At 38.6% G+C, this 21,106-nt stretch overlaps 2 protein-coding genes across 4 annotated transcripts in view; one reads left to right on the forward strand and one right to left on the reverse strand.

The window, feature by feature from the left end:
- The window catches only part of cacna1db (calcium channel, voltage-dependent, L type, alpha 1D subunit, b), a 37,378-nt gene extending 16,278 nt beyond the window's left edge, over positions 1 to 21,100 (forward strand). The window contains exons 7-44 of the mRNA XM_025059644.1: positions 571 to 767; positions 1,529 to 1,632; positions 1,726 to 1,895; positions 2,870 to 2,944; positions 4,147 to 4,228; positions 4,368 to 4,394; positions 4,695 to 4,855; positions 4,948 to 5,173; positions 5,629 to 5,836; positions 5,926 to 6,046; positions 6,218 to 6,332; positions 6,465 to 6,525; positions 6,614 to 6,674; positions 6,750 to 6,891; positions 7,037 to 7,166; positions 8,251 to 8,310; positions 8,405 to 8,464; positions 9,647 to 9,753; positions 9,866 to 9,953; positions 10,058 to 10,165; positions 10,364 to 10,416; positions 10,502 to 10,648; positions 10,773 to 10,974; positions 11,071 to 11,229; positions 11,505 to 11,615; positions 11,829 to 11,906; positions 12,594 to 12,677; positions 15,080 to 15,208; positions 15,417 to 15,482; positions 15,768 to 15,859; positions 15,948 to 16,107; positions 16,343 to 16,470; positions 16,653 to 16,749; positions 16,836 to 16,938; positions 17,499 to 17,600; positions 19,300 to 19,436; positions 19,858 to 19,974; positions 20,150 to 21,100. Coding sequence (XP_024915412.1) covers positions 571 to 767; positions 1,529 to 1,632; positions 1,726 to 1,895; positions 2,870 to 2,944; positions 4,147 to 4,228; positions 4,368 to 4,394; positions 4,695 to 4,855; positions 4,948 to 5,173; positions 5,629 to 5,836; positions 5,926 to 6,046; positions 6,218 to 6,332; positions 6,465 to 6,525; positions 6,614 to 6,674; positions 6,750 to 6,891; positions 7,037 to 7,166; positions 8,251 to 8,310; positions 8,405 to 8,464; positions 9,647 to 9,753; positions 9,866 to 9,953; positions 10,058 to 10,165; positions 10,364 to 10,416; positions 10,502 to 10,648; positions 10,773 to 10,974; positions 11,071 to 11,229; positions 11,505 to 11,615; positions 11,829 to 11,906; positions 12,594 to 12,677; positions 15,080 to 15,208; positions 15,417 to 15,482; positions 15,768 to 15,859; positions 15,948 to 16,107; positions 16,343 to 16,470; positions 16,653 to 16,749; positions 16,836 to 16,938; positions 17,499 to 17,600; positions 19,300 to 19,436; positions 19,858 to 19,974; positions 20,150 to 20,593 — 4,712 coding nt within the window. The 3' untranslated portion in view covers positions 20,594 to 21,100. The remainder of the gene's footprint in view (positions 1 to 570; positions 768 to 1,528; positions 1,633 to 1,725; positions 1,896 to 2,869; positions 2,945 to 4,146; positions 4,229 to 4,367; positions 4,395 to 4,694; positions 4,856 to 4,947; positions 5,174 to 5,628; positions 5,837 to 5,925; positions 6,047 to 6,217; positions 6,333 to 6,464; positions 6,526 to 6,613; positions 6,675 to 6,749; positions 6,892 to 7,036; positions 7,167 to 8,250; positions 8,311 to 8,404; positions 8,465 to 9,646; positions 9,754 to 9,865; positions 9,954 to 10,057; positions 10,166 to 10,363; positions 10,417 to 10,501; positions 10,649 to 10,772; positions 10,975 to 11,070; positions 11,230 to 11,504; positions 11,616 to 11,828; positions 11,907 to 12,593; positions 12,678 to 15,079; positions 15,209 to 15,416; positions 15,483 to 15,767; positions 15,860 to 15,947; positions 16,108 to 16,342; positions 16,471 to 16,652; positions 16,750 to 16,835; positions 16,939 to 17,498; positions 17,601 to 19,299; positions 19,437 to 19,857; positions 19,975 to 20,149) is intronic.
- Positions 1 to 21,106, reverse strand: part of LOC103384526 (ER membrane protein complex subunit 3-like) — a 629,629-nt gene that overhangs the window by 604,254 nt on the left and 4,269 nt on the right. The window lies entirely within an intron of this gene.

Genomic DNA, 21,106 nt, shown 5'->3' on the forward strand with positions numbered 1-21,106 from the left:
CAGTTGGTTCATCAGTCGTTCACAGCTCGCGATAATGTAGGATTAAATCCATAAGAATGAATGAACTCCTGTGTGTGATGTCAAGCTGCTGTAGCGTCAACAGATGGTGGATTAAAGGCACTGATTAAATGACTTATATCAGTCTCTTATGTAAACATGCTTAAACTTGAACCTTATGTTGTCACTATAGAAATCACAGCTAGCCAAAAAAATTGTGGAGTTTTGTGTGTTGAAGACTTTGCCTTAACTTAAGACGCAAACACCCGGTTAGCGTTTAGCTCCATACGGGAATAGATGGAGTAAATAAGTCGGACAACACAAGGCTCAACAGTTAAAATCTTGACATACTTGATGCCTTGTTGTGGTTCTATCTTTTGATTATTTCTTACTTAGAAGGCATAGATTTTTCAAGCACAGTCTTGTCTGCGTAATTCATCTAAACTATGTTATTATTATGAGCTATTATGACTATATGAGATTCAGAGAAACAACAAACTCAGGTCAAACCCCGTTGACTTTTTGCTCCTTTTTTGTTCAGTAACATATAATTCTATATTTTGCGTCTTCCAGGTGCTCTTGCTGAAGAAGAGCCAACGCCATGTGCAGTATCAGGGCACGGCCGTCATTGCCTGCTCAACACCACAGTCTGCAGGGAAGGATGGCAGGGTCCTAACAACGGAATCACCAACTTTGACAATTTCCTGTTTGCCATGCTGACTGTGTTCCAGTGCATAACCATGGAGGGCTGGACCGATGTCCTCTACTGGGTAATCAGCCAGTCTGCATCAGAAACAGAGACACACCATAGACTAAGGACACGTCACTATTTTTGTGTGATTTTATATATATATATATATATATATGTGTGTATATATATATATATATATATATATATAGTATTCTTACAGCTTTGTTCAACCATATGGTCATTATATAATCAGTGGAATAATTTTTCTTATCATCATTTATATGATTGCAAATGTATGTTAAAACTATGTTTTATCGATGTCCTGATAAATAAGGGCATCACTTTATTTCCTGGACGTATACGTTAAACTCCGGCCTATTTTCTCGTTAGCAAAAATCAAAGGATCTTTTTATTAACCAAAAACACTTTTTCAACACAGTCCACCCACGGTTTCTCATTGACAGAGACCCTCATCTATCAAATAAAATGATCTCTCATCCGCCCCTCCCTTTCTCTGTCCTTGTTCTCTCTCCCACTTACACACTCTTTACTTGTCCAAAGCATGTACTGTATGTGTTACCATGACAATTCAATGGTAATACTAGTGCTAATGTGGTGAAAGGAGATAATTTGAAAAATCTAAGGAGAAGAACAAGAACTACAACTCACCCTTGATATTTGATTGGGAAAATAAATGAGGAATTGTTCCAAGGTGGAACAAGGTTGCATTGTTGTCATCCTTTCAATGAAATAAAACAAATGTGAGATGAAAAAAGATTTATTTTGTTCTTTTTTAATGTAAGCTGTGTTACATTTTCTTCTTCTTTTTTTGTCTTTCAGATGAATGATGCCATGGGCTTTGAGCTACCTTGGGTTTACTTTGTCAGCTTGGTCATCTTTGGATCCTTCTTTGTTCTGAACTTGGTCCTGGGGGTACTGAGTGGGTAAGGCAAAAGTATCTGTCCATGTGCTGTATAACTCGGTTACTTCAGCTTATGATCGAGGTCTGATTGGTGTTGATTTTTGTTCATGTCCAGGGAATTTTCCAAGGAGAGGGAAAAGGCCAAGGCTCGGGGTGACTTTCAGAAGTTGCGTGAGAAGCAGCAGTTGGAGGAAGACCTGAAGGGCTACTTGGACTGGATCACCCAGGCCGAGGACATCGACCCTGAGAACGACGAGGAAGGAGATGAGGAAGGCAAGCGCAATCGTAAGTTTTCTGGGTTCAATTATACTCTCCTTTTTTGTTTGGCGGGAAAACAAGGAAAACATGAAGATTGATGCCAGTGTAAATAAACTTCTGGCTGTGAAGGACTGTAGAGCTGTCCGTGGTGCTGATATCAGCTGGATGTTCAGGAATCAGGAATTATTCTATCAATAAAACTGATGTATAATCATTGAATTATCTTTGTTCTTAGTACAGTGTCATATAATCAGTTACAGGTCTAGCAGTCTGTACACATCCTACCCTCTAATAATTTCCCTGCTTCAGATGTGACACGATGGCTGCTTTATAAGAAACATTACTTAATAATGGTTCAGACACCAATTAGCCTTTACAAGTCCTTCGCAGTATAGATTTAGTGAAGTTCAGTAATGTGTTACTCTGAGAATCAAGTCTATATGGACATGAACGCACCGGACAGCTGCTGCATAATCAGCATGTAAACACATGTCCCTAATAAAGTGACCAGTCAGTGTAAACGATGCAGCCAATAACCAAGCACTAACTTTCCTTCCTTGATCCCTGCAGTGTCCTTGCTTGTATCCTCTCTCTTCCTTAACTCCTGTATTCTTCCCTGTGGTTTCTTCTGTGCTGTTTCCACTTTACTGTACAGCAAAATAACATTTCAGTACAAATACTCATAGTAGTGGTATTTTAAAAAACAAACAAGTAAGTCTGTTCTTTGTTTTCAATATCCACATTCATGTGGATTAGCTTAGTGCGACTGTATCACCTTTCGTCTGTTGAATAATGATAAAAGCATTACTGTGTGGTACATACACCCTACACACTTCTACACACATATTCTATACCTGTGCTGCAAATGTTAGCTTTGTCAGTAGGTCATAGAGCAGATCTCTCTCTTGTTGTACAGTCCTCTCTCTCTGATGAAATGTGTGTACTGACTCACTGCTTCCTCTGCTGTCTGGCTGTGTGAACTGCCTGTTGGTGACACAAAGGGGTCACACTGGCTGACCTCACTGAGAAGAAGAAAGGGATGTTTGGCTGGTTCACCCAGTCCACAGAGACTCAGGGTAAATGTGTGAGTCTGAGAGTGTTTTTCACATCAGGGACTGTGGAGGATCATCTTTGTTCCAGTCAATGTCTCTGTGCACTCCGGCTTCTCTTTGCTTTTCTTTGCTGAAACTTTTCTGTCATTTGTACGTCTTTTATTCAGTGCAAATACTTAGTTTTACTTACTTGTTTTAGTTAACCTAGTTTGAGAAAACATTTCCGTGCTGTAACATCAGGACATCCAATAATTATCTGAAATTTATCTGATGATTATTTATGGTTTTAATGGAAAATTGATACTGATGTAAATACAGTAAAGTCTATAAAGTATTTATGGTTAAAACAAAAGTAGTTTTGTGAAGTCATTAACAAAAGATTACATTTAAAAATATTTGAGCTAAAATTAATAAAAAAAAAACAACAACAACAATAATAAATATATAATATAACAGAAATATTTTTTCAGATGATCTCTACCAAACAGATTTATGCATTAAACATTTATTCAAATAATATCCAGTCAATGCAAAAATTAATGAAACTAACACAAACTTCAGTCACTTCAGACAGTGAGTCATATCTGGATACCAGTTACAAACGGCTGATTTCTCGGCACTAAGAGTAGGTTTGAGTTTCAGTTAAATCTATTAAAATTTAGAGTTTGGTTTAAATGTGTTAAGTTTGATCGTTTTATTGTTGTTTTGTTTACCAAGACCATTTTGCCTCAGATTCTCACAGCATGAACTCCAACATCATTTGTCATTTCCATGTCTCAGTCACTTTATTATTTATGTTTTAATTTAGGCAAAAAAAAATCAACTTGGTTTGTTTCCAAGCTGTGTGACACACAAAAGAAATGTCTGCTTTTTTATTTTAATATTTGTATTTTTCCATTCTGATGGTTTGGCTTGGACTTGACTCGAAAAAAACATCAACTATAAAGTTTGTGTTGACATTGAGGCTCAAAGGTCAAATTCGTTTTTTACTGGTTTATACAATGTTCTTTCCAAACCTTAGAACCAAGCCAAACCAAAAATGCTGAGTGTCGATTGTTTTAGTAAAATTTCATCATCATGTGACTAATTGTTGATATTTTTAGTTTAGTAAACAATGAATCAACACTTTAACTTAGTCCTCTCTCTCTGTGTGCGTGTGTATGTGTGTGTGTGTGTGTGTGTGTGTGTGTGTGTGTGTCTGTCTGTGTGGGTGGGTGGTACCATAGCGAGCATAACAGAGACAGAGTCCGTGAACACAGAGAACCACAATGAAGAAGAAGACAAATCCTTGTGCTGTGGACCACTGTGGTGAGTGTGAAAATCCATAACTGTATCATATTTGATCTTATGACTTGGACAGAGCCAAAGTAAAAACAAAGATGTAACTTTTACTGAGTGCAGGTTTCCACAAAACAAAAAAATATTATTTTTTTTTCACTTTCCCCAGTCAAAAAATTACTAAGTCAAAGTGCAGGTTAGTAAAGAGGCGTGGCATGAACTGTTGCATGTGTTTTTCATCCATCACTGTTTTTTTCCTCATAATTAATTCCATAATTAATTCATATTTTCGTCTGTGTTTTCATCTTTTCCTAATTACTGTCAATCTCAAGCATGTGTTTTGATTGTTGCTCATGGAAATATTTCACATTAATCTCATCTCACTGCAAACCTGATTTTTAAAATAAGAACACATTTAAACCAATCCCATTTTCCAATTATCGGAACACGTTTGTGTTGTTTGTTACGTCGTGATAACTGACTGTTTATCTGTCAGCCGTCAGTGGCGCCGCTGGAATCGTTTTTGCCGCAGGAAGTGTCGAGCGGCTGTGAAATCCGTGACCTTTTATTGGCTGGTCATTATCTTGGTATTTCTCAACACTCTCACCATCGCCTCTGAGCATTACAACCAACCAGACTGGCTGACGGAAGTACAAGGTATTTACTTAATTAATACACACATATTTAAGCACTTTCCTTGGTTTTGTTCTTCATCTACTGTACACGTCCATCTGTCCTCCTCTCCTCAGATGTGGCCAACAAAGTTCTCCTCGCTCTGTTCACTCTGGAGATGCTGGTGAAAATGTACAGTCTGGGGCTGCAGGCTTACTTCGTGTCTCTGTTCAATCGATTCGACTGTTTTGTGGTGTGTGGTGGCATCATTGAGACCATCCTGGTGGAGCTGGCCATCATGTCTCCTCTGGGCATCTCTGTGTTTAGATGTGTACGCCTGCTTAGGATCTTTAAAGTCACACGGTGAGTGAAAAACACAAACTGATCTTTTGATTTAGTTAAGTACGGTTGCCCAGATTCTTCTATTTACAAACTACTACACTTGAGTATTGACATTTGTGTACTTAATGAGTACTTCTTTAGGTTGGGTTTCAATAAATAAGATGCACTGAACTGAAAAGCAGTAATGGTAACACAATTCTGTGAGAATTAGGGCATGGGAACAGTAGTTTGTTACAATCAAAACATAAACAGAACTTTTGTGTAAAGCAAAAAGTCGATCTATCTATATCGAAAGATATGACACTTGTTGACCAGCTGGTTGTAGTGAAAAGCTGTTGTTAATTTGGGTATTGTATCAGTCCTGTTACTGATACAGGTGTTGGTGGTCAGTGCAGCTCTACCTATAGGTATGTCACATGTTGTAATTTCCATGTCAGCTCCTTGTGTTTCTGTTTTTTTCACCCCCTCCCCCACAGTCACTGGGCGTCTCTCAGTAACCTGGTGGCCTCTCTGCTCAACTCCATGAAGTCCATTGCATCCCTGCTGCTGCTGCTCTTCCTTTTCATAATTATCTTCTCTCTGCTCGGCATGCAGCTCTTTGGGGGGAAATTTAATTTTGATGAGAATGTAACCAAGAGAAGCACGTTTGATAACTTTCCACAGGCTCTGCTCACCGTTTTCCAGGTCAGTGGTGGATTTTACTTAAGTATTTAACAGACATAATTAACAGTCTTATATTATAGCGTTATATGATTTTCACATATTTGTTGAAGATTTTGACAGGAGAAGACTGGAACACCGTGATGTATGATGGTATCATGGCGTACGGTGGTCCAGCCACCTCTGGAATGATGCTCAGCGTTTACTTCATCATCCTCTTCATCTGTGGAAACTGTATCCTGCTGGTTACACAAACACACACAAAACAGGCTCACAGTCAAACCGTCAGTCAGTCAGACGGTCTGACATATGTATCATGTATATTTTGATGGTTGGTGTTCTCAGTGTTCTGGTATCTTCTTAGACCTCACTGTTCTTCAGTGATTCCTTGAGTCACATGATTAGACATCCTGCTCAACGTCTTCTTGGCTATTGCGGTTGACAACCTGGCAGACGCAGAGAGCCTTAACACAGCACAGAAGGAGGAAGAGGAGGCCAAGAAGAGGAAGAACAGTGCCAAGTACGCAATAGTTCACATCGGAATTTTTATCTGTGCTCCGTGTTTAATTGTCATAGCGCACATTTGTTACAAGTACATTTCATTTGGCAGAAGTCCGTCTGAATTGTTAGTTACTGTTCTTGTCTCAAACAGGGAAATAAGTACAGAAAAGAAAAAAGTTGAAATGACAGAACCCAGCGATGGAGAGACTAAGGTGAAAACAAAGTGCCTCTAGATTTATGAATATTTTCACCAACGTCTTTTATTTTCACTCTAAGTCTAACTCTAATCACTGTGCTTAGATTCCACCAGATGTCAACGTGGAGGAAGACAAAGAACTGTATTCTGTGGTGGATTCTCCAGGTCGCCTTCTAACCATAACTACAGAAGACTGTTTTCATCCCCTGAAGACTGAATTTTCTGCAATTTCTGTCACAGTGTGTGGTGATGGCGATGATGAGGAGCTTCCAGAAATGCCCCCGGGACCCCGGCCCCAAAGGCTGTCTGAACTCACCATCAGAGAAAAGACTCTACCCATCCCAGAGGGCAGTGCCTTCTTTATCTTCAGCAGCACCAACCCGTGAGTCTCAGATGTACAGGGATTCACTCCAGGGCCTGGACAGGATGCTTCCTGGGTTGTTGCCCTTGTCACCACATCCGAAACCCTACTTCAACGCGCTGTCTTTAAAATCAAATCACTTGTACTCTTCTTTCTGTCTCTCCAGATTTCGTGTTTTCTGCCATAAACTGATCAACCACCAGATCTTCACCAACCTCATCCTGGTCTTCATCATGCTCAGCTCTGTCTCTCTGGCTGCCGAGGATCCCATCCGTAACTTCTCTGCCCGCAATATTGTACGTACATATCCAATGTTCTGTCTATCTTTTTGGTGACCTCAACACGTGTCCCATTTCTGAGCTGTGTTATTTTTTTTCAGTCTAGAAATTTAAGATACATGTGTTATCTTGACTAAAGTTAAAAAATACAGTAAAATGTTAGGCACTACTAGCTGGTGGGTGTTGCACAACATGTACTGTGCAAAACCTAGCCATGATGACATATGTCTTCACCACGACTTCCCAGCAGGGGGCACCACCATCAAGTTGGACTGCTGAAGACGTGTGGTAGAGAGCCAGTCTTTACACACACACACACACACACACACTCTTGACTCTGTTCTTAACAGTGAAATCTCAAGTGCGTCATTGCTGAAAATTAGAAAGAAAAACAGTGAAGTTCTCTTTGTTTATTCTTGACCTATAAAAGTCTGCTACAGTACTCCATTTGGGACATAATGAGGTTGTTCCAAAATTACTGCACTAGGACCAAATAGCAAAGCTTTAAAAGGGAAACATTACTACAGAAACATCAAAATCTATCATTTTATGGACATTTTTGTTTTGTTGGACAAAAACATTTACAGATGGAAACTGTGTAATAGGTCACAGCACTAATCGGTACTGGAGTTTAAAAACAAAACAAACAGATACTCTCATGTCAAGATCAGGGTAAATATAACTGTATTAGGGCTAACTTCTATCTAAATTAACTGTTTAATAGCTAACATACAGTAGCTAGCTATGTTAGCTAGATGTAGAGCCATTTTAAAGTCTTGTTTGTGTATGTATTTTTTCAGAACATTTATTCATCTGTGATGTAATAGCAAACATTCTAAATAATAAGTCCAGTAGTCACACTGTTCTATTCTTTCTTAAAGAATCATACACATTTCAAGGGCAGATGCTAATTGCTATCCTAGAAATGGCTAAAACACAAGCACAGCGTTTTTCACAGGTACATGACGTGACATGTATTTTATATTCAATAATTACCTGGTGCTGCCCAAATATATCTTTTTCATCTGTTCTAAACTGCAGCTAAGTATTAACCCTAGTTCATTCACTGCAATGACTTGGACTTGTGCATTACCTCTTGCAGATACTTGGTTATTTTGACTATGCTTTCACCGCAATCTTTACTGTTGAGATCCTGTTGAAGGTAAATGTGGTTTGCCTGCCTGTGTTGTGCTGTGCTGTGCTGGGTAGAGCTTCAGTAACCCTGCGTGCTTATGTCACTCTTATTGCCTCCTCAGATCCTAGGCTATGCAGACTATGTCTTCACTAGTATGTTTACATTTGAGATCCTTATTAAGGTAAAACATTAAAAGAAGTCACGGTTCGCTTTAGTCAACAAAGCACTCCCGAGCTTGCTGAACTCATCCTCCTTTTTTTGTCCATCAGTGTAATGCCTTTACGTCAGATATTTGTTGTCGGTCTCTCTTCATTTTTTGCTGCCCTCACCTGATTTTGCATGATTAGTCCCCTATTGTAGTGGCTGTTTTTTATTTTTTTTAATTATTAGAATTTTTTGTTTGAACAAATACGTGCCACCATTTACTACATGCCTCCCCAGGTAAACACAGTATAAAATGTAGTATTACTGCTTCAGCCAGATGTGTCCAGAGTTACAGTATGGGGACCATTTTGTATATTCTGTGACTGAAAAATTATAAAAACTACAATATTTTTTTTACCTTCTGCCAGAATGCTTGTATAACATTACTGCAGCCTTTGGATAGTTGACATTTGACGTTTTGACCTTGCTGACACCTCTGTCTTAAGCCAAAGATCTGATTTGTCACACGATAGGTTACAGTTTCTGTCCTAACATTGAATGTTTATTTGTGTTTTACGTTTGTGTGCTTTATAGGAACTTTGTGCTTGAACAGTATTTGTCTTGATGAGGTTGTGAGGGCATATTTAAGGTCACTCTGGTGTTTTTAGTTTTTATCTCCCTTCAGCTGCTTCCTTTAGTTTAGTTTTCTTTATCCAAATCTCACCTTTCTTTCCTCACCATATGTCCAACTGTCCCAACTGTCTCAACCTCACCTCTGTCTTATCACCTCATATTTATCTCTAACCTCTCCACCTTAACTGTCCCTCTGATCTGCTCATTTCTCACCCTGTCCATCCTGGTCAGCCCCAGTGAAAATCTCAGCATCTTCATCTCTGTAATCTCCCGTCCAGCCCACTGTCTTTTAGAAACAGTGTCAAATTCATTAAATGTATGAATTAGGTCAGAGAATTCAGCATGTCCATGAATGTCCTCACAACCATTCAACATATGTGTGTTTTGATGTAAATGTAAGGTGTAAAACCAAATATTGGGAATATTTTCTTATATTCATAGTTAACTGACATAAAATCAATCAGTTTGAAATGATAATTAGATTAAGAATTATTATAATTGTATTAGTCAAACTTGAAACTTTTTGTGTTGAAACACAGAGTTGTCTTCTTCAGTCCTAAAGTGTCTCCTCTGTCCATTTGTCCAGATGACAGCATTTGGGGCGTTCCTTCATAAAGGAGCATTCTGTAGAAACTACTTTAACCTGTTGGACTTGCTGGTTGTCGGTGTGTCTCTGGTCTCCTTTGGGATTCAGTGAGTATTATTGTATTTCCCCAGTAATGGAAATCATCTAAAAGTAAATCTAGACTAAAACTACGTGTGTACCAGAGGAGATGTGAGATGTGATGTGATTGTCCTCCCACAGGTCGTCTGCTATTTCTGTGGTGAAGATTCTCCGTGTTTTGAGGGTCCTTCGTCCTCTGAGGGCCATCAACAGAGCCAAGGGCCTCAAGGTCAAATACCACATCTACCATGTGACTGTCTGATGTTTGTTTGTTTGTTTGTTTGTTTGTGTATCTGCAGATAAATTGAACTAAAGTGACTGTTCCCTTCTCAGCATGTGGTCCAGTGTGTGTTTGTGGCCATCAGGACCATCGGGAACATCATGATCGTCACCACTCTGCTGCAGTTTATGTTCGCCTGCATTGGTGTGCAGCTCTTTAAGGTAGAGTGTGGAGAAAGGAACATTTGATGACAATTGATCAAAATGTGACACACATTAACACATTAGGCCTCAATGGACTTTACACTTTTATATATAACTTAAAACTAAACCTAAACTATATATATATATATATATATATACACACACACACACACACCTTGGTAAGAAACACCAATTGAACCTCTGTTTTTTTTAAAGGGGAAATTCTACAGATGCTCAGATGATGCAAAGTCCAGCCCAGAGGAATGCAAGTAAGTCTCCTTCTTTTACTTGTAGATGTTTCTCCATATCTCTCCGTGTACCGTTGAGTTGAACTGTCGTTCCTTTAAATCCCAGGGGCACATACATTCTCTACAGCAACGGTGACGCAGGCCTGCCAACAGTGAAGGAGAGGATCTGGTACAACAGTGACTTCAACTTTGACAATGTTCTCATGGCCATGATGGCCCTTTTCACCGTCTCTACCTTTGAGGGCTGGCCTGCGTAAGTACTGAAGAAGAACACGGATACAGTGTAGCAAACCCTTCGCTCTTCATGGCACATACTTTAGCTTTAGAGGTTATCTGAAAGTACTCTGACTTCTATGTCACTGTACGTGCACCTGCAGATTGTTGTACAAGGCCATCGACTCCAACAGAGAGAACATGGGTCCAATCTACAACTACCGTGTGGAGATCTCCATCTTCTTCATCATCTACATCATCATCATCGCCTTCTTCATGATGAACATCTTTGTTGGTTTTGTCATTGTCACCTTCCAAGAGCAGGGGGAGAAGGAGTATAAGAACTGTGAGCTGGACAAAAACCAGGTACCAGTGGGTATTTGTGTGTATAATGTACTGTATGTATGTGTTGACGTCACAGAGGTTCACTGTTGGACTCTTCTTCCTCCACGACCTCCGCAGCGACAGTGTGTGGAATATGCACTAAAAGCTCGTCCTCTTCGTCGTTACATCCCCAAAAATCGATACCAGTACAAGTTCTGGTATGTGGTCAACTCCACTGGCTTTGAGTACATCATGTTTGTCCTCATTATCCTCAACACTTTGTGTCTCGCCATTCAGGTAAGTGTGCTGAGTGCCGCCTTTTTGGTTAAATGTAATTTTAAGCTACATGGGTTTATGATATTCTAAACATTGACAAGATTTTTAATTGTCATTAAACGCATTAATGTTTTATGATAAATGTCTTGCTAGTATCTGATGTGCTCTCTGTTAGCACATACTGTAAAACATGTCCTATGTGAAGCATATTAATATCCAGGGGTGCTGACTTTATAGGTGAAGCAACCAAAACATTATTGATAATATGGGTGTTCTTATCTGTCTGTGGCTGTCAGCACCACGGGGAGTCTCAAATGTTTAACTATGCCATGGACATCCTCAACATGGTCTTCACTGGAGTCTTCACTGTGGAGATGATCTTCAAACTCATCGCCTTTAAACCCAGAGTAAGTCTCTTTTACCACCCATCCCCCTTCTCTCCTCTCCTCTCCTCTCCTCTCTTCTCCTCTCGTCTCCTCTCCTCTGATAGTTAATTCATTGCCTTTAATTCCTTGTTCCTTCCTTGTTCTCCTTGTTCTTCCCCTTCATTACTCCTGTCACTCCCGTCCATCACCTCCTCCCTGTCCCCCACTGTTGGCTGTGCATACTGCCTCACCCAGGGCTACGTTGGGGACGCCTGGAACGTCTTCGATGCTCTGGTGGTGATTGGCAGTGTAGTGGACATCATACTCAGCCAGGTAGAGAGACATCAGTGTGTCATTTCCTGTTCTGGCTGCTCCCACCCTTCCTCATCTCCTTCTTTCCTGCCTGTATTTGTGTTCATGTTTTTTTTTTCATCTGTGAATTCATCTGTGAATTCATCTGTGACCGATGAGCACCACAGACCAAAACCTCACACCTACAGACGTCAGGCTCCTATTGGAAGATGCAGCAGTCATTAACCCACAATGACCAATCATCTTAGTCCCCCAAAATCTCCTTTATGTCAAATTGTAATTCTATAAAAGGTGATCAAGTACTTGTAATTTAGGATCATCTAAAAAAAAACAAAAAACAAACTGGAGACAACGGCATTAGAAAGTCTGAAAGTTTGCACCATATTCAACTGTCAAAGGTGAAATTTTGTGTCTGTGGTTGATTTTTTTTAAGTCTAGAATTGAATCAGTGAGAGAGAGAGAGAAAATATTTGAAAACAAAAGATTTATGATTTATTTAGTTTTGCCAGTCTAGATGTTATGAACAAAAACCTCTCACTGACTCAATAAAGGGACAGATGACTACTCTGTCTTTTTTATTAATTTTTTTTTTTTTATCATTCTCCCCTCTCTGTCTTTCATTATTATTCTTGCTTTTACTTTCACTCTGCTGCTCTGGTGTTTTTTTTTCTTCTTTTCTCTTCGTGTCTCTGTTCCGTTTGCTCACAGAACTATTTTGCCGATGCATGGAACACGTTTGATGCCTTAATTGTTGTGGGTAGCGTGGTTGACATTGCCATCACTGAGATCAATGTAAGTAATCCTAAATCATGCTAACAGTATCTGCTGCTGTTAACTGAATCAGCGTCTCTGCTGTGGGATCGTGCTGTAATAGCTTTTCAGTTTCATTCAATTTAAAAAAAGTTAGTTTGACTTCTTTTTATGTTAAAGGAAATGCTTGGGTTAGCGAGTCATTGACTTTCATGTGTGTAATTTGTTTCCACCACAAAAAGAAATCACTGTTTTGTTTCTGTTACATTTACATGGACTTAACTGTAGTGGAACCAGGAACAGATTTGACTGAGATGATAAATAATGAGGTACTTCACTGTCAATTCACAGACACATATAAAAACATAGCTGCAGTGTAATACTAATTAAAAATAAACTAATTTCTTTCTTCTCCTTAATCCTCTTTTTATATTTCTTTTTTATTTTTCGTTCTTCTTCTTCCTTTCTTTCTCTGCTTCTTTTTTTTTTGTTTTTTCCTTCCATTTTCTTTCTTCATTTTTCTTCTTATTTCTCTTATACTTTCGCTGCTCCCTTTAGCTCAGATCCTTTACCTTGTTCTTTCTCTTGCCTGTCCAACTTTTGCACTGACCAGTCACGAAAATCAGAAATAAGTTGATGCTCCGGAATACATTTAGAAATTTCTGTGAAATCGGATGATTTTTTAAAAAAACTTTTAAAATACGGGCTACCGCTTCTGTAAAGGTCAACGTTTGACTCCATGTTTGTTTTAGTGTGTTAGTGTCCATGTGAAGGTGTCTGTTGGTTATTGTTCAGTTTCAGGCGTTGAACAGGTGTAGAGAGAATGCTGATGCCAGGCTGATACCAGACTTAGTACATTTAATTATATGTTACATAACAAAGTAAAAGGTTTTTCGTGGAAATATGTTGGTACAAAATTGAAAGAGTTAAACAGACAACACCATTAAAAAGCTGCCTGCATTTTATGGATCTCATACAGTAGAAAAAATTAGTTCTTTTTCACCCCCAGAACCCCCAGTAGAGCAAACTACGGAGGGTTTATTTGAAAAATAAATGACTTGTAAAACATCAGGTAAGTTGAGATTATTGCAGATTGTTATAGTATTTCTTGCATTAGTACATCACTATAACATATCTACAGAAATACTAAAACAAGCAATACACTCACAGGAACTTACACTTACCTTTCACGTCTGCCATTATTGGCTGGCAATACTACACTGAGATTTGAGGCCATTGGTAGTGCTTTTAATGTGTTTTTGTATAAAAAGTCTCAACAAATAATGACTCAGTGACGTCTGCAGCAGCACTGACATGTGAATGTGTAACTGGGATTAACCTCAGGCTTTTGATTTCAAGTCGGCAGCCATTCCTGTCATCCAGGTGATAGTGGAGCCGGGGGTAAGAAGATGCCCCTCCTGCTGTTCCTCCATTAAAACACCTGTCTTTCTCTTTTGTGTTAATGGCAAATATTAAAGCGTCAACGTATTTTTGTGGTCAGTCTTTGTCAGTCACTAAAGATAGGAGGAAGATGTTTCCTTCCAGAATGTTGTCTCGCTTCTTTCGGTTGGACCTGAGGTTTTGTGGCTGAACTTTGTCAAAGTCTTGTTTGGATTTTACCGGATCTGTTGTGTTTTGGCTCGGCTTTTATTCAACTGACATTTTGTCCTGTCTCGGTGCATGGCATGGTGTCATGTGATCGTTGTTGCATTTAAGCACAGTGTATTCTAATTGTAATAGAAAGATCTAAATGAATGTGATTTGTTGTCACATAGAAACAAGTGTAAATACCCCTGTTGCTGTTGGTACTGAGTAGACTGGTGTTGCTGTTGGACTGTCACTTGTCATTCACAGCTACATACTCTCTATGTAAGAAAGACAGTATATAAGGAGTGGACGTAGCTTTTGTTGAAGACTCTTGTTGCAAAATGCAGCTCTGGATAAAGACTAGAAATGTATTTTTTAATAAAAATCTGTGGCAAAATAAAGCTCCTTTTATGAGTTAAGATGAAAAGGTTTATGGCAAATTTTTAATGTCTTATGTTTTTAAGTAAAACATGTAATCCTTGTTGTTTATGGTTAATTTTGAATAGATATTAAGATAATGTGGTCATTCCACTACAAATGTGCTTTTATCATCCTTTCTTTTAAAGACTTTATCAACAGGATGCTCACAGACTTCACCTAAAGTACTAACCTACAGTAACTTTACCTTGACTGAACTCAAGCTACGTCCATGTCTTACATTCAGTCAGTGGAGTATTTTCACCGACCGGGTCATTAAGAACCATCATGTTACTCTGTATCCATGTTGACATAACAGAATACATATTTTCTATATCATCACATAAAAAAATGTATGGTGATAATTATTTGCATCTCTTCACCTGGGACAAAAGGTCCATCTTTGGGTCATACCCCTTCTATTTGTTATCCTTCTCCAGAACACAGAAGACAGTGCTCGCATCTCCATCACCTTCTTCCGTTTGTTCAGGGTGATGCGATTGGTCAAACTGCTGAGCAGAGGAGAAGGAATCAGGACTCTGCTGTGGACCTTCATCAAATCCTTTCAGGTGAGATCATTAACCGTTTTCAGAATAAAGTAAAAAATATCATTCTGTAAAATCTATATTGCACATAGATCTACACATACAGACAGATTAAAATGTTAACCACCTTGATATACTACAAAATAATGATCATTTAAACCAGGGGAGCATGTGTTTATCGACAATGCCGATTGATCACATTTGACTGAGAAAATGTCTTTCCTTCCACTAGGCTCTTCCTTATGTTGCTCTCCTCATTGCCATGCTGTTCTTCATCTATGCTGTCATAGGAATGCAGGTGAAATGATCAGAGCTGTTGAAGATCTTTGTCAGTGTCTTTCTTCAATTCCTGCCAGTATATCAGCGTTGTCTTCAACTAACCAGGCTGAGATTTAAATCAATTATCATCATTTAAACTAGAAGATTATAATATTTTATTAGAAATACTTTTTGTGAGATTTTTGTTTGGTGGTATGCCGGGGGGGGGGGGTTTCCTAATGATATATGTGCCGTGGCTCAAAAAAGGTTAGGAAACACTGTTTTAGAGCATCCTCATCAACTTGTGGTCGACTTGTCTTTTCAGGTATTTGGGAAAATAGCAATGGTGGATGGATCACAAATCAACCGCAACAACAACTTTCAGACTTTCCCCCAAGCTGTCCTGATGTTATTCAGGTGTTATGATGTCCGTTTCAGCTCATGTAAAGTTTAATATTGTTGATTTTCTCAAACTCATTCCAAACGTGGCTGTTCTGTGTTGTAGGTGTGCCACAGGTGAGGCCTGGCAGGAGATCATGCTGGCCTGTCTGCCTGGGAAACTGTGTGACTCAGAGTCTGACTACAACCCTGGAGAGGAGAAAACCTGCGGCAGTGGATTTGCCATCATCTACTTCATCAGCTTCTACATGCTGTGTGCTTTTCTGGTAAGTCTGACACTTTGACTGCATGTCTTTGTATGTAGCTCCACTAATTCAAAAGAAGTGTGACTTCATTTTCAAAGTTGATTACTATGTTTGATTACTATACTCCATAGGACTTCTTAGTACTACTCTAAGTTTTTATTATGCTAGTTTTTTTTACTGAGTTTTCCCTGAATGTTCTAAACACTCATATGTGACCACAGATTTACTCAGATATGGTTTTTTGTTCTGGTTCTAGATCATCAACCTGTTTGTTGCTGTGATCATGGACAACTTTGACTATCTGACCCGTGATTGGTCTATACTGGGGCCACATCACCTGGATGAGTTTAAAAGGATCTGGTCTGAATATGATCCTGAAGCTAAGTGAGTTCCTGGGTCTTACAGTGAAGAGAAGCATCATATTTATTCTTTTTTGTAATTTAATGTATTTAGGAAAAACATGCTCAACAGTTTACAGTTTACATTTGGACCTGTGAAGTTGTTGAGAACAGACATTAGTAGCATTCCTACACAGTGACCTTTATCTGGATGTGTGTCATCATTAGAGGGAGAATAAAGCATCTGGATGTGGTGACTCTGCTGAGGAGAATCCAGCCTCCTCTGGGCTTTGGTAAACTCTGCCCACACAGAGTTGCCTGTAAGGTGAGGACATGAAGACTGCTTTCATCAAATGAATCTTTGAAAATACGCCAAGTATATTCCAATGTGAATTTTGAATTCTTCTGCAGCGTCTGGTGGCGATGAACATGCCCCTGAACAGTGATGGGACTGTGATGTTTAATGCCACTTTGTTTGCTCTGGTTCGCACTGCTCTGAAGATCAAGACGGAGGGTCAGTCTGCATCTGCACACAGTAGAAAGTGAAATGGACTTTATTAAAATGCTTAGTTTGTTTTGTACACTAATTTGCAGATGAAGCTAATAGAAACAGCTGATGTGTTTTTATTAGACAGCTATTGTTGAGGTCAGATTGAGTAGCTCTTGTGCTTTTTAAGAAATGTTAAACTATTACAGAAAGGTTGTAAGACTTCTAAAGTTTGTGTTTTCTACGTGAAATTGAACTTGTCTGACTGTTGCTGACTTAACTTGGCTGGGTAAACACTCTGGCAGTGTCTCTGGCAGGAATTGTTGTCTGAGGATGTTGAAGTAAAATTAATATAGTCACGGGCTTGAAAGCAATGTGCTAAATTGATATATTACCACTAGAGGGAGCTACAGATATTCACTGTGGTTGCCACAGCGTGAATCATATTCGAACTCATTTTTAATTTAAAGGTACAGTGGGCAGGATTCATAACATCTGCTGTGGCAAAAATATTCACTTAAATATTTACTTAAATTAAAATTTTCAATCAAAACTATATTTCTTTTACACTTTCTGACTCATTATAGGGAATCTGGAACAAGCCAATGAGGAGCTGAGAGCTGTGATCAAGAAGATCTGGAAGAGAACCAGCATGAAGCTTCTGGATCAAGTGGTGCCCCCCGCAGGCGGTCAGAACTCTTTACACTCTACACACATACTGTATCTCAGAGGCAATAACTAACTCTCATTGTTAATGAGATCACTGTAATATAACATGGTCACATAGCAGGTCAATTAAAGGCAACGATGGAGGTTTCTTTGGGACGCATTTAGACACCTTTACCTTTTTTTAAAAATCTGATTCTGAAAATTTGTGCAGAGGTTTTCTATCCCTGAGAACTTACTGATTGAGCAATTAAACCACAACCACCAAACACAGGATGATGTAAAAACTAGCACATCAGTTCACACATCAGTTCCTTTTACTGAAATTCTCCTTATCAGCATCTGTCTGCACCTGTGTTTTCTGCTGTTACTGAACTCAAAATCCTGCTGTTTGTCTTATCATTATTCTCATGGTCTGTGGTTCTTCTTACTGCATGAGTCTTTCTCAGAAAACATGTGATGCTTATCTTTTGAACTCCCATTTGTTTGTGTGGTCCAGCTTGGCTCAGTTTCATCAGCACATCATTGTTTGCCTGTGCATGCTAACGCCTTTTCTTTTTTTAGTCTCTTCTGCAGCTTCTTTTCCTTTCAGTTCAGTGTCTAACACCCAGTATGCTGCCTTCTACTCTTCTCTTTCTGTTCTCTTGAACTTTTTGGACTAGTTCTGTTTTAGTCTGGGGGCATGAACAAACTGGTACCTCTCTTTAGAACCTCATCTCTGTTCAGAAAGAAACACATTATTCTGACCTTACCAGGATGGTGCGTTTTAAGTAGCTTTGTACATACAGTATTTATCATCATTTAAAAAAAATGATTTATTTGAATGAATTATTTGGGAATTTTGTAAGTGAATTAATTTGTTTTTAAAACTGAAACTGAACTGTAAATCACTGCTGATCACTGGAGTTCTTTATGAACAGAGTCTTTTAATAACTCCCCTCAGGCTGTCGGAGGTGTTGTCAAGAATAATGTTTATTTTGATTCAATTGGAAAGGTTCTTTTTCTCACTAGAAGACTCCATCACTTATACCTATCACCTCAACTTGTTTCCTCTCCAAGGAGTCAAGGAAAGGTGATGAATTAATGAAAAAAAAATTATACACACCTTCACACAGCCTTGTTTTTCCATTAGTATTTCTCCCCAATTCTTTAAAAAAAATCTCGTTCTGAGTGAATCAGACTGATTTATGCTCTGCCTCTTTGAATAGAATAGAATAGAATAGTCTTTATTGTCATTGTACAGTGTGGACAACAACATTGAGGGTGCTCCCACAGAGCCACCATGCATCACAACGAAAAAAGACAAAAAGAAAGAGTACCTCAAAATGTAAACTGTAAAAAATGCTATAAAAACTCTAGGAGGTAGTGCAAGAAAAGTAGTGCAAACTGAATTTATGTACATTGTAAATATAGGGGATTTGAATATATAAATTGCATATTGTATATCACTGCATGTCACATAGTGGACTTTTTCTTCCTGCTGTATACAGTTGATTTGTGTCTGTCCTGTTGTAGGATAACTAGAGGTTTTTTTTCCTCCATTTTCCATCAAAGCTAGTCATGCTAGCTTTTTTACATTTGTTTACATAGAAAAAAGCATGTGTGTTGATAAAGTCGTAGGCTGTTGTGTAAGAAAGAGTTTAAGCTTATATTATATTTTTAGTGTTAAAGGATTGTGGTTCTGATCTGGGAGGCTTCGGTGTGTCTGGTCTGTTCACTCAGATGACGAGGTAACAGTGGGGAAGTTTTATGCCACATTCCTGATACAGGACTACTTCAGGAAGTTCAAAAGACGCAAAGAGCAAGGTCTTGTGGGAAGACGCTCTTGGGAGAGATACAATACCACCCTGGCTCTACAGGTAAGTAAAGTATGGTTTAGTTCAACAATGGACTGTTGATCCTTGCCTCTTTATCTGAATTGAATCTTCAGCATTGACAAAACATTATTTTTTTAAATTATTAGACAAATGGTAGAAGGTAATGTACTAATGTACTCTGACTGTACTAACTAAGAATTGGTTATGAAACATTTTTCACTAACATGGAATTACTCATGAGAAAAGCGCTCATCATTGAATAGAAGCTGAGTTGGTTGTAGGTTTTCTGGTCTCTCTGTTTTCTTGGCTGGTGATCACACTTAAACCATTAAAAATGGACAATATTGGTATTAGCACAGGCCACCACTCATACAATGTTTTAGTCTTTGTAGCTATTCCCACTCTTAGGCTACTTGTTTAATTAATATCGAGTGTTTGAGTGTCATACTGTCATTTTCATTAGGCTGGCCTGCGTACGCTGCATGACCTTGGACCAGAGATACGTAGAGCCATATCATGTGACCTGCAGGAGGAGGGGCTAGTAGATGCTAATGGGGAGGAAGAGGAAGTGATCTACAGGGTAAACGTTCAAAAAACTTCCTGCAAAAACGTTTTTTTTTAACATTTAGTGTTAAAATAAATTAGTGATGATATGTGGAGACTTTATCATTTAAGTTTATAAATAAAGGGTTCGTTTCTGTAAGACCGCTCTGGGTACACTCACTGCCAGTGGTTTCTTTTTGATTCCCCTACAGCGTGATGGCGGTTTGTTTGGGAACCATGTCAATCATGTCGTCAACAACCAGCAGGGCACCTCCTACCTAACTACTGTCACCCAGCGTCCTCTACAGATTTTGAACGTCTCCTGCAGCTCCTCAGTTGAACCCATCCAGACTGTGAGGACGTCGATCAGGGACAAAGAGGGAGAGACAGAGCTGAACTCCTCACCCCATCAGGAAAATCACCATTATCATAAAAATAATTACACCCAATCCAATTCCACCAACAATTCATCGCAAATACCCTCTAACGCCAACCTTAACAATGCCAACGTGCACACTGTTTTTTCTGTGACCAACGGGAGCCAGCAGAGTTGCTTGAGGAGAAACCATATTTCCTGTAGCAAAAAGAATGGATCTGCACCCACATTCAGCAAAGGAGCACACAACAAACCATGGAAGTCATACGCAACAAGGTAAACATGTAAAAATGACACAGAAAACATGTAAACGATCATGCAAGAGGAAAAAACTAATGTGAAATTAGGATTTTGCCAAAAAGAATTCCCAAAATTTCTTTTTTGGAATTTTGAAAAAAAAAAATCTCCATCTGTCCAAAATGAAATTAGATTTTACTTAAAAAAATCTAAAAAAAAGGTTCTAAAAAAATGCTCTAATTTGATGAGAAACATGCAGAAAATATATAATATATTTAATTTTTTAATTTTTTTAATTATCTTGGTTTTTCATGATGGTAAGGAAAGGCATGTTTTGGGTGATTGTTGAAATATTCATATAAAATACTTTTTGGAGTTTAAAACACAAAATAATCACTTGGCAGCATGTTTTAGGACCTAATCTGGCATTTTAAGGCGTTTTGGGGATTTTTTATTTTTATGGATATTTTTACGGATATTTTTACGATGGTAAGAATATACCATAGGGTAAGGCAAGTTTTGGGTGATTCCTTAAATATTCATATAAAATACTTTT

The sequence above is a fragment of the Cynoglossus semilaevis genome, chromosome 10 (genome assembly GCF_000523025.1).
Source record: "Cynoglossus semilaevis isolate Cse_v1.0 chromosome 10, Cse_v1.0, whole genome shotgun sequence".
Lineage (NCBI taxonomy): Eukaryota > Metazoa > Chordata > Actinopteri > Pleuronectiformes > Cynoglossidae > Cynoglossus > Cynoglossus semilaevis.